Below are 13,546 nucleotides of genomic sequence, written 5' to 3' on the forward strand. Positions count from 1 at the left end.
TCTAAGATAGTCGCAGGAAGACCCCTAAGGCTAGATCCTAACTCCTACGAGGAATACTAGACCTCACGAAAATTGAGGTCAACAGGGTCGTCACTCCACCTAGATGGTCATATAAATTATCGATAAAAGATAGATTTTCTCTAACATAGCACTTATCAATAGCTCTCATAATATCAACGATTTTCTAGCTTTCTGTCATCGTCTAATTCCAACAATTTTTAAAGTTTCGTCTTCACCAAAATATTAAAAGTCGGGAATGTCACATCCTTGCATAGTATACTTGTAAGCACTCGTGTACTAGTTTTTCCATAACATCAATTATGACATTTTTTAAAACATAGTACATGTAGCATGCATTCATAGAAATTTCATATACATGTATGAATCAAAATTGATATGTGCAGTGTATCATAACATAGCATAACATCATATGTATCGTAAAAAAGTCAACATGCATTCATACATTCACTTAAATGTATTCAACAACAATATGCAAGAATTTCTAAATGCATCAGTGTGGAATGTGAAATGACATAAAAATCAAGAGAAGATTATATTTTTTAAAATTATCATAAGATTATTTTACCTGACTTAATGGAGTAGCTATACGACAAGTGCCCACATGCTCGTGTCGAGCTCGCCGCCTCGTATAGATAACTTGGGAATTCATAAGCATCGTAAAAATTCATGAAACTTGGCTTATTTCATAATTTAATCGAAAACTTGTCTTATTTGAAAACATAACTCAAACAGATTTTTCGACATAACTCAAACATTCACCGAATTAGCGTAATCTTCTTTCTATCACCTCCAACCTTGCTGATTTTGTGCTAAAACTCTTACGGAAGCACACAAACCACTTTCGACACTTCCGTCACAACTTCGACGCTTTCGACGGCTACTGAAAATTTAAAATACACGAAAAATGAGTCAAAAGTCTAAACGGAAGTATTAGGAAGGAAAGGAAAGTCTCGAATATCGTGAAAGAAGATTTCGTAATTACAGAATTCTCATTGGAGCTCTGAATCGTGCTGTGCGGCTTACCAAGCTCTCGCTCAATCGCCTCGCCTAGCACCCTCCTACAGTGGTGCGAGCAGAACTCCTCCTACAGAGCTGCTGTAGCCTGCAGCTACATGGAGGAGAAACCATAACAGGGAGGGAAGAATCAGGAGATGGGAGGAAATTTTGAAGCTTTGGAGCCCTATTCGATCTAAATATGGTGAAGGAAGTCGGTTGTGAACAATCGAGAAACGGGATTTAGGGAATAATTAAGGTTTAAATAAAGTCTAATTAATTTAATTAAACTTCAAAATTTTATCTCTCAAACTATTCATAATCATATGAAATTGATCGATTTAATGCATAAAATTTTATAAAAATAATTCGATTTACTTTTGGGGGATGTAAAAGTTGGGATACTTTTAAATTTTATCGAACTTTAACTGGGATCTCAAATTTGGGTGTTACACTCCTGGTTAAAAGGCTTACCTTCTTTAGATGATATATGGATGACCAAAGATGAACTGCATAAGCTAGCATCAAATCTCTTGGATGACTGCATAGAAGAGAGTTCTTTGTACTCCAGGGAAATTGATGCAATAAAATCACCTAACCATGCTAAATTAGCCCGCAAATGCTCAATGAGAACTTAAAATTTCACAACGAGTTTGAATTGATTTAGCTTTATTTCCTTCTTTGACACTTTTCTTTTTGCCTGATTTTTCTTGTTTTAATTTGAATTATTTTATTAGTTTTAAGTATTCTTTTTGGATTTTAAAGGTGTGAATTTAAATTTTTTTCATAGGATTAGATTTGATTTCAAGATAAGGCCGTATTTGAAAATTTTTAATTTATATTTTGTCTCATTCTTAGAACACAATCTCTATACATAAGAATTGATGACTTTAGCCTGCAATTGATTATTAATGAATGTAAGATTATTTTATAACTCATTTGAGTGCTTTCCTTTCAACTTAAGTTGTTTCCTCGGAGTTTTTTATTTACGTTTCATCAATGTAATTCATGAATGACAATATTAGCTCCGAACTGAGTGAAGGTACCAACCAACATTTTGAAACGCTAAACCTTGATGTTGAATATAATAAATAAGGCAAGCGTCTATGCAATGCTAGGGCTATAGATTGCTTGTGGTTGTTGAGCATATGTTTCAGGCCAAGATCTTGTGAATGAGACGTACTATTTGAATGCCGGTAAGGGTAAAATACTGTGGTTTTGATGTTGTAATAGCTGCAAACAAATCTTTCGATGGCTACCACATAGCATCAGCTCTGATTTTTCCTTTGATAAGTTCCGGCTGCTTTGAAGCATATAGGCAGCCTTTAGTGTGCAGAATCTACATTGTAAAAGGAGTGAATATTTTAGCTCTGAACTAAAATAAATCAAGTAAAATGGCATAATTCAACTTGAAATCATAAATACTGAATGCAGTTAGCCATGCTCATGTGGATTTCTTAAACTTTGTAGTTCCTTTTTTATTCTAGTGTCATGGTTATTTGCCAAATGTGTTTTCGTAACATTTTACAGTCACATAATTGTCTATTTGGTGCATGCTAGTTTCCTGTGTGAGTATCATGAGATATATTAGAATCGATAATTAAGTTTGATATCTAACTTCTTATAAATTTTTGATATTTTGCTTTTAGATTGGGACTGACAGGCTCCCATTTGAGTTGGAGTGAAATTATGGTTTAAAATTTTTTGTTTAAAATTTTTTATTATGACTTTATGCAAAATGAACTGGTCTTGCAAGTTTAAAAGAAAAGAAAAGCTGGTTTTGCAAACTTGTGTCTACTGCGAGACACCAAAGCAATCTTAACAAACCATTGGCTATTATTGGTTTAGATATTTATACTTCGAACAGCAAGACTTGAATTATACACACTCCAATTATATTAATGTTGAGTTGAACAACCTTACCGCTGCCCACCTCAAATTTTTTTATTTCCTTTAATAAAATGTTAATTATTAGAAATTCACCCAACCTTAATTTATAATTTTGCCCACTTCTCACTAAAAAAATGTCCAACTTAATTCTTTATGCTTTAAATATTTCTAACTTTTTTACATTTTTATCTATCTATTTTTTTCAATTATAAATTTAATAGTATTATCTTGCTAGTTGAGTGTGCTATTTATCTCTCTCTCTCTCTCTCTCTCTCTCTATATATATATATATATATATCTATATCATTATTTACTTATTATATTATTTAAATTTTGCCTGCTTTGCAAGAATATGTTGGTTTCGCCCCTTGAAAATGTCTACTTTATTGACTAGAACTTAGACTTTTGTACTATTTTTTTAAGATAATGAATTTTGTTATGGAAATTTTCTGAATACTTCAAATGTAGTTATATTTTAGGTTGTTAGTGACTGTTACGATCTCTTTCATCTGTTAATGAAATTCTTCACAAATTTATCATCTTGAATATTTTGGAGAAATTTAATTTCATACCTCAGTGCATCTCATCCGAGGAAATAATTTTATACCTGGTTGGTAAAAAGAGCAGGAATTACAAAATTTATGAATTGCATTTAATTTTCTTACTAGAAGAAAACCTGTTTTGTTTTTCTAAATAATATTTATAATCAATGATGGCTTGTGGCATAAACCCTGCCTTTGAATTTCAGAGTATTTGATGCATGTAAAAAAAATGAACATTTACGTACATATCATCCAATTCTTATGTTTTCACATATCTAATTCCTATACTTTCCTTTTTTATATTTATACCACCCAAATAATTATATCACATAAAAAACTATTACTATTTTAACTTCTAAAATTGAAATACACTTTTTCATATATAGATAAGGTCGCATATACCTAAAAATTGAACTTAAGGTGTTAGGTATGTAAATACATAAGAATTGAATGCTATGTATATAAATCTTCCAAAATAATCCTGGGGAGGAGGCACTGTTCATCAATAGCTGCAGTTTTATGTCCTTTGTAGGGCGATATAATACCACTGGCATTTACTGGTTCTTATCTTAAAATTAATATTTATACCCATGAAATCAAGTAGTATGAATAATTCACAAACTTTAAAGCCAAGTGAAAATTGTCCAACTGCAAATTGCTTGAGATATCCATTTGAACTGTTGCATTCTCTTTATTATGATCGATTAGGATTTTTAATTCTCCATTTTTTATATCCCCTCCTGATGCTACGCTTAGAAGAAATGGCATTCTGACTTTAAGTGCTTTGATCTAGACACCAATAGCAGACATTGAATTTTTTCATTATTATGAACTGCAGTTAGGAAAGATTTCTAGAGATGAGATTGAAAATGAACTGGTGAAAGCAGGGGTTTCATTTGTGGCTGTAAAAGGAATAACCGAAGTTTTGTCTCTAAAGTCACTGTCAAAACTTGAAGGTTTGTACTCTTATTATCTCTATGAACTTCTGCAGAAGATTTATTTTTGAGTTTTTGGTAGCTTCATGGTAGAAATTTTAATGCTTGTTTTGTGTTTAGTTTTTTAAATTCTGGCTCATCTAACATTCCCTCACAAAAATTTTAAAGAAGGAATAAAACAATCAATAATATTAGGTTCTTGTGACATTGGTGTTGTACATCTTTTCTGCTAGTTAAGATAAAAGATCATAAAAGTGAAAGCTCTAATAATATCACATTATCCATGCGTAGAGGTTCTCGGATCGGAAGTTGAAGCTGTTACTGATCTGAGAATTTTTACTTGCTGAACATTATGGCTATTCTCAGTGGATAAACTTTGATGCATCTGTTGTCCGAGGACTTGCCTATTATACTGGAATAGTTTTTGAGGTATGCTTTGGACTTAAAATTCGTTCCCTTCTAGATCTTCTCCTAGTCTAAGAGTATTAATAAATGAGGTATTTACAGGCCATGTACAGGATTACTTTTTGATGCGTAATAAGGTTGATGATATTTGTCATTATTTTTTCTCTTAGCTTTTACAGAAGTTTTATTGTTGTTGAGTTGATACTCAGTAATAGTACAATCACATTTTGTTGTAGCTTACAATCTATGTGCGTATTTCTCTTATGCTCGGCCGACTTTGCTCTATTTGTGCCATTTTCTTATTGATCCTTCGGTGTTTATTGTGAAGGTTGATTCTTTAAAGCTATTTTTGGGCAAATCCGTGATAGCTTAATAATGATTCTTTTATGGATACATGAGGTTTCTGTGCCATGGATGTTTTTCAAACAGATTTGTGTAGATCTAATATATTCATGGATGCTCTTGTGGAGTCAGGAGGCTTATTGTGCTGCAGTTGTTATTTAAGCAGATTGGTAGTGATCGCTATCAATCTTTTCCATAAAATTAGTTTGTGAAATTTTCTTCTTTTGCTTTTTGCCAGTTAAACTATACTGATTGGTGGTGACTTGCTTTAGTCGTCGGGCAGAGCTACATGGTTTTTTAGAATTTTGAGCTTTCTCTTTGATTTTCAATCGAGGTCCCCTTCATATGAAGTTTGTGGATCCATTTATGCTTTTGAGAGTGACATTTTCATTATTTTTGACAAAATCTCAGGAATTTTCATGGGATAGTTTATGTTGATTTGTTATTATTATTATTATTATTATTATAGACCATTCTTTTAACATTTAAGTAACTTTTAATCTTAAAACTGAGTGATCTTGGCCTTGTTATATTCCCCTTGTCATGACACTCAATTTGATTATTACCATGTAAGATTTAGAAATGTTTTAACATTTCAAGTAATTACCTTTAAGTTTCTATTCATATTTTAAATGCTTTATATGGGCTCATTTTGGCTTAGATCAGTTCTCTTCTCTTTTGTAAGGTTCATCTTGTTGAAACATCTAGTTTGATTATAAATTTGTGAAAATTAGAGTTAGGATGATTTTGAATCTAGCTCCAAATTTGTTTAAGTTGAAATGCATTGAAATGTGTGCTTGATCATTTGGTTTTTTTTGTGACATCAATTAGTACCCCTCAATGTTTTAAATAGGTTCAAGGGCACCAAATTTCAACATTCATATTTGGGTGATGTCTCCATTTTGTAAAGGAATTCTCTCTTCCCTTTTAGGATTTAGATGCTTGTTTTTCTCATTCCCTTTAAATCCTTTGATTTAGATACTGTATAGAACATGTAAAAATGGATATCTCTTCTTGTTACTAAGATTTAGATGATGTGCTCTCTCTCACCATCCTTTAGAATTAGTATATATTATCAGATTAGATAAACATTTATCATTTTTAGAAAATGTGCATGCAACTGTTTGCACTAGCTACCAGCTGCGATTTTTTTTCTTCACAAAAGTTGTCTTTCAGAAATCTTGCAATACGAAAGATTTATGGATCAAAACTGTCCAGTTTGTTGATTTTCATGCTCCTATGCCAATGCCATGAAACAAAGATCGTATCTTCCTTTGAATGTGGACTGCCTATCCGTCTTTGGATAAAATTCTTAATCGGTTGCCATAAGGTTTTATTTTTGTTTATAATAGCTGTATTTTCTTAAAGCTATTGAGAACTTTCCAGTTTATGTAAAACTGTCGTGTAAGTTTCATTTCATGTGCATCTCCTTGAAAAACATTGCATGTGCATCTCCTTGAAAATATTTTGGAGCAATCACATATTTAACCAGCTAAAGATTGCTATTTACAAATCTAGCACCTTCATTTTTCAAATTCTCACTCAAATATCAAAATTATTGATAACATCTCAACCCATATTTTTCATTTTTATGAAATTCTCGATAGTTTAATTGTGGTACGTGTAAATGCATCGGTTCAATAGTCCAAAGAAATAACATGGATGTTTGTTTTGTAAATAGCAATGTTTCAAGTTCTATTTATGTAATTATTCCAAATATTTACATCTACAGGCATTCGATAGAGAAGGAAAACTAAGGGCTATTTGTGGTGGTGGAAGATATGACCGTCTGTTCTCTACTTTCGGTAGTGATGACATCCCAGCTTGTGGATTTGGGTTTGGGGATGCTGTTATTTTGGAAGTAAGAATGCCTTTGGCTGCTATTCTGAATTATCATAGTTATCTTGATAATTACTTGGAAAAGTGTCTCTAACATGTTGTTTTGTTTCCTCTCCTTGCAAATCATTTGTGGCAGTTGCTGAAGGAGAAGGGTCTTCTACCTGATCTTAGTCGGCAAGTAGATGACATCGTATTTCTGTTGGATGAGGAGCTTGAAGGACCTGCGTTAAAAATTGTTTCTTCACTTAGACAGAGAGGACGAAGTGTTGATCTTATACAAGATAAACGTCTTAAATGGTGTGGTCTTAAACCCCCTCTACACCCTCCTTTTCTAGTTCTATTTTACATTTTTTAATATCTCTAGAGCATTTGATTTTCTATTTTTTGTGTTTTTTGTTTGTTTTCGTTCTGTTTATGTTTTGTTTTGAAACAAGATATATCTGACATATTTGATTAAGATATGATTAATTTTAAAAATACTAAAAAATATATAAGAAAAACGCTAAATAAGTTTTTTTTTAAACCAAAGAGAAAATTATGATCCCAAACAATCCCTTAGCTTGTTAAATTTCATTTTTATTAACTTGTCTCTCTCTTTTGCATTATTCTGGAATTTGCGTTTTATATTGTAGTAGTTTAGGTAAAAATCCAATGTTGAATTCCTTGTGAAAAATCTCTGATATCCAGTAGTGGCTTATTTCTCTCTGAAAATAGAGTTAATGCAAGGATAAGTCTCTTCCATAGTTAAAACTTTTATTTATTGATTGATTTATTTTTCCATCAAGGCTATTCTTATTTTCAGCATTAAGTTTCAATCTATATTAACCAAAATTTTCTTGCACCCAAGAACAAATTTCAATCTATAGGATAGATTGCAAAAAAAATCTTTTTAAAAAAAAAATCCATATTATCATTTTTTTTTTTTAATTTGAGAAATTTCCGATAGAAATTCTATTAGTGATTCATTGCAGTATTTTTGTTCAGTACTTCAGTGCTAACTTTGTTTGATATTTTCAGGGTTTTCAAGCATGCTGAAAGAATCAATGCTGATAGGCTAATCCTTGTAGGCAATTCAGAATATCAGAGAGGTATGGTTCGTGTGAAGATTCTTGCCAGTAGAGATGAGTTTGAAGTTAAGATTGATGAACTAGCAGTGCTTTCATAAGTTATTGTAATTTTCTTATGTAAGAGAGAGAGTTCAAAAGAGGGAGGGAGGGAGTCATTTACGCTTAGATGCTCTTAATAAGTTCAATCCCCTCGTGCACGCTTAGGAGTTATCTGATTGATCCGCGTGACTCATGGTGAGAATATTGAGGCCTTTAATTGAGCTCAAATAGTTTGGATAAGCTTTATGATGATTGGAGATCACCCAAGCTTTGTAAAACGACAATAGCATAAATATTCTTTTCATACTTTTTTTTTTTTGCCTTTTTTGCTCTTTATGTACATATTCCCTCTCTCTTTAATACCGGAACAAGTAGAAAAAGCAGTAGAAAACATAAACACAAACTTTCATTTAACATTAAAGTATGGTTACAACATGATTCGAAGGGCAATAATAACATAAAACATAAAACGACGCCAGCAAACACGCCTAATGTATTCCAATGGGTGGTAGAGGTTGGCTAGGTGATCGAGATGATTTGTAGCGACGCTGACGGTCATGAAAGGCGGCTGGTAGCAAAGAGAAGGCGTGAAACTATAGGGACAACAAGTAAGAAAGGGTTGCAGGTGGTAGGTAGTGGTAGTGGAGTAGTTGGGAGGAGTTTGAAAGGAGTTAGGTAGACGGGACAACAATAATAATCTGTAGGGGGAATGGCTGGGTGTTGGGGTGATAGAGAGAGAGTTCGGCGGTTGAGGAGTGGAGAGGAGAGGGTTTGGGGAAAGGTTGAAGGGAGGATACAATCATTACCTCAGAGAGGATACAGTTGGAGCACCACCATCTCCTCAAATACAACCCACAAAAGGGAAAGATACTCCACACAGGAGATCAGAAGACAACTCTACTAGAGCTGTCCTACTTTTAGGAGACATCAATTTAAAGGCTTTCTTCTGACAAAGCAAGCTTCTACATAAAGGAAGAGAGTGGGAAGCCAAGAAAAATGTAGAAAACCTTAAATTTCAATGTTGGCGTCTATCTAGATCGCTTAGGTCAGTGATCTCCACCAGCTCGCTGTTCCCGCGAAGGTTCATGGGTTTTTTGTCCCCGGAAACGAAGCAATCACAGTCAGGTGCTACTCTAGGGTCTGCGTTAGTCGCCTGGGATTGGGAGAGGTTCGACTTCATAGGTCGAAGCTTCCGTTTAGTCGTAAGCCACCCTGGATCCCACTAGCGATTGCATTATCGCCTGAGATATTTGAGGGTCTTCACCAACTTGCGAGCAAATTTCCATATCGATTGGTCCTCTTCAGGCAATGGATCATGCTTGCACTGTTGAATCTTCTGGAGTAACACACGATCAATTCAAACAGGCGTGCAGTGAGAGTGATCTGACATTTCTCGCATGGCGGTTGTGTTGTTGGTAAAACATCAACTTGACATAACCTCGGCTGTGTATGTCCTGTATCTGGGGCGAGTGTCTCGGTCCTTTCGTCTGGTGTTATTACTGAAATTGGTTCCACTGATGATGCTCTGCTCATAAGTGACCTTTGGCTCCGTTGAAGGACGGAGAGTAATGTGCTTCCCTTCCTTTATGAAAGAATGTGTGTTTTTATATATGTCGTGTTGAGTCTTCCGGCTAAATTACCACGGTCTTCCCAACAAAAGGTAACAAGAATCCATGTGAACTGTCACACCACACCTGGTCTTGTAGCTGGCCCCCAATTTAAAACTTCACCAAGTATCTCCGATCGATGCTGACCCAATTCTCTTTTTTCAGCCACGTTAGTGAATATAGTAGGGAATGCTTCTGAGTTGTGAGTCCCAATTTCTATGTTATTTGTGTTGATGCTACATTCATGCTACTTCCGTCGTCAATAATGAGACTACATACATTTTTGCTTACTATGCGGCGGGTGTAGAATATGTTGTGGCAAAGCCACTATAAATTCCTATTGTCTTCAATTTATATGATCTGTCGAATAACAAATGTCTCTACTTCATCTGGGGTAAGCTGATACTGCTCATCCTGTTCCTCAGCTTTCTCATGTTTAATCTCTTCCACGCTGCCTTGATCAGTAAGTGAGACTACTATGGTTGTGGGACAACTGAAAACTACGTAGTCGTAACCGTGGCATTTGAAACATTTCTTGACTGATATAGTTTTGGAGGCATTACTTTTCTCCTGCTTTTTCGCTCTCTGATTTGGACTATCATTCCCGTGTCCAAGCTGACTAGTCTCTCCCGGGGTGCTCTTGTTAATCGTGGTGAATGTAGGTGATTACTTGCCTGAAGGATGTTGCTTAAAGGATGACTGTTGTATGTTTTCTTATGTTGTATTTCCACCTTCAATGCTAATATCTGGTCATCCTCAGTGTTCGTATGTTTACAATTGTACCACGTTGTTGATGGTGAGTTTCAAACCCCCGAGATATCTAGTTATTGTATGTTCCTCTGGCTCCCTCAGTTTGCATTTCAGCTATAAGTGTTCGAACTGGGCTGTGAAATCCTCAACTGAAAGATCCATCTGTTGTTGATTGTAGAGTTTCAGAAACATATCCTGGTGATAGTGGCGTAGGATGTACTTTTTCTGCATTACCTTTTTCATCATCTCCCACTTAGTTTTCTTCTCACTGCCTTCTCTTTTCCTTTGCTTCTTGTAAATTTTCCCATCATAGTAAGATATTTTTCTTTAGTTTAATGGCATCTAGCTTGCTCATTTGTTCTCTAGTACATCTTTATATTTGAAAATCCGTTCAATTGATTGCAGCTATCGATAAACTCAACAGAGCGAGGTTTATTTGGATGCCAAAGTCCTGCTGACCTCCATGACAGGTTTCTTCTTTCGACCTCCTTTGATATTGGATGTCAAAACAACTTAGTCGATATTTCTTGTCGCTATGATCTTCTATGTGGAACGAATTCTCCTTGTTTGTCTTCCCCTTGACTCTCTCAATCATGGTCAAATGTAATCTCTTCCTGGTTTTCATCATCCAGTTCTGCTAGTCACCGTTGCAGATGACGAATATCTCGTTGAATAACTTATTAGGTCGAGTCTGAAGTACTTGTTCGGGTGGCATGGCTAGGGTTGGAAATTGGAAGGAAAGAAATTGGTGGAGGTGAATTGGGTAGGGTAGGAGTGGTTCCTATTTGAGCCATTGTCATTTGTTTTTTCATTTCCAACCATGAAAATATAACTTTGAATTCTTCAAGACAGAACCACTAATCTTAATCAAGAGTTTTCTTGGATGACTTCGATTTTTTAAGATGTAATTAGCTGTAGGGGCTTACCTCTATAGGGAACTTGAAACACTGATAAAATAAACCCTACATAATCTTCATATTAGGTAGGAGAACTTGTCAGTCACTTATAAAAAGTTCACAAACCAAACATATGTCATAAATTCTATAGTTTATATAATCGAGCCCCTTTTTGTAGGTAATATGCTCATCACTTGGGATGAGCGTATTGCTTATAGGGTGGTGCTTGATTATTTAAACTAAGTATATAAGATATCTTCGATCTCATCTTTCAAAATTAAAATGTTATTTTCAAAAATCAAAATTACATATATTAAAATGAAATTGATTCAATTTTCAAAGTTTCGACCGAACCAAATGCTTGGCTGACAATTGCATGAGCAAACATGGAAAAAATTGAGGGCTTGAAAAAGTAATTATTAATGGAGTTCGAGATAAAGAATTTAAATCCAACCAAAAAGATTCTCGAGATGAGAATTAGTAGGGACGATAGTGCAGGTACAGTGAAATTCAAAGTATGTTGAGAAGATCCTACAGAGTGTCAACAAAAGTGAGTCAAACCCATTTTACATCCCCTTACGTAATCACTTCAAGCTATATAAGGAACAATCACCCAAGTTTAAAACAAAGCAAGCACAAATGAGGAGAACTTCATACATATGTTTTTGCAATTGGAAGTATGATATAAATTATGATTTGTTCGAGTCTAGATATGTCATATGCAGCGTGAGTGGTCAATAGGTACATGGGCAATTCAGGCGGGCATCATTGATAGGCGATGAAGTGAATTTTCAGGTATTTAAGGAGAATAGTCAATAAGGAGCTTTACTTTGGAAGTGTAGGAATTAGTTTACAGTAATTTTTAGATTTAGATCTGGTCAAAAATTTAGATGGTAGAAGAAGTACAACAATGTATATCTTCACTTTGAGGAACACAACAGTGAGTTGGGTTCGAGGCTGCATAAAATTGTTGCACTTTTAACTAAGAAAGTTGAATATATTGTTACCACTGAGGCTAGCAAGAAAATGATTGCGCTACATGATTTAAATGAAAAACTGTGCAAGGAGTAGGGGATTATGTTGAGAAATTAGGGCGACGAAAAATAGAAATCAACACAAATCCAGAAGAACACAAAGATTTAATGAGGTTCGGCAAAGATGCCTACGTCTTCTGGAGCGGAGCGGAAGAATCTGTCCAATCGGGGAGTTTCGTTTCTGTACTTTTTTTCTGAGATTGAAGGAAAGCCGCCGCTCTGCTCCCGAGGACATAGAAATCTTCTCGTTAAATCTCTGTGTGTTCTTCTGGTTTTGTGTCGATTCCTATTTTTCCTTGCCCTACATTTCTCAACAGAAAGTGTTATAGTGAGAGTATGAATGTTATTCATCTTACTAAGAACACTGTTTGTCATGCCATGACAAAATATATTTATTGGAAGTATCACTTTATTCACTCCTACAAGATGGACAATTATTCTTGTAGAAGATGCACAACTCTTAAAATCATGGAGATATGTTGATTTAAGGTAGTAACTATTAAGAAACTCGAGTTATGTATAGCTTCAGTTGGAGTTAAGGAATGTTAAGATCAGAGGTGAGCTATACTATGATATGTGACTATATAAATAGTACTGATGGAGGTACAAATCTGAAGGAGAGGTGTAAGATGTTAACAATCTCCAAGCGGGAGATTGTTGTGATATGGAGCTTGAAGGAGCGTCCATACATCCACAAGGAAGGATTCTAGTGCCATTCACAACAAGACTGGCATAGCAACGCTAGTGCTAGTATGCCAGACGATGTGGTTATGCCAAGTAGCAATATAGTTAGACCGTGGTTTCTTTCAATCTATACATTTGAACCGAGTGTGTGACATAATTAGGCGGGGTGTCAACATGATTACACCGAGACAGTTTCACTTTTAGGGGAGTTAAATCCCTCGACTTGAACTGACAACTTAAGCACATTATGGTGTTTGAGAGGTGGATTTTTGGAATGTGATTTCTTTTTTGCAATCAAGAGAGGATTTTGAATAGTACTATTGTAAGTTTCAATGTTGTATAGAGAAAATCTAAATTATAAAAATCTCTATACATCTCTCCTTTCATACTGAAATTTTGGTGGGTGTGGCTCCATGGTGTTTTCCATTCTTGAATTTTTTTCACATTAGATAGCTGAGACTAGGGGTGTAAACGCATGCTCGGCTCGTTTATATTTCGAGCT

At 34.8% G+C, this 13,546-nt stretch overlaps 1 protein-coding gene across 1 annotated transcript in view; it reads left to right on the forward strand.

Moving 5' to 3' along the window:
* LOC110033899 (histidine--tRNA ligase, chloroplastic/mitochondrial-like) overlaps positions 1 to 8,390 on the forward strand; it is a 26,534-nt gene extending 18,144 nt beyond the window's left edge. Inside the window, 6 exon segments of the mRNA XM_020738056.1 lie at positions 4,285 to 4,402; positions 4,673 to 4,712; positions 4,714 to 4,810; positions 6,861 to 6,989; positions 7,104 to 7,264; positions 7,985 to 8,390. Of these exon segments, the coding sequence (XP_020593715.1) occupies positions 4,285 to 4,402; positions 4,673 to 4,712; positions 4,714 to 4,810; positions 6,861 to 6,989; positions 7,104 to 7,264; positions 7,985 to 8,132 (693 nt within the window). The 3' untranslated portion in view covers positions 8,133 to 8,390.
* The last annotated feature ends 5,156 nt before the right edge of the window (positions 8,391 to 13,546 follow it).

Source organism: Phalaenopsis equestris, unplaced genomic scaffold (assembly GCF_001263595.1).
Source record: "Phalaenopsis equestris unplaced genomic scaffold, ASM126359v1 Scaffold001307, whole genome shotgun sequence".
Lineage (NCBI taxonomy): Eukaryota > Viridiplantae > Streptophyta > Magnoliopsida > Asparagales > Orchidaceae > Phalaenopsis > Phalaenopsis equestris.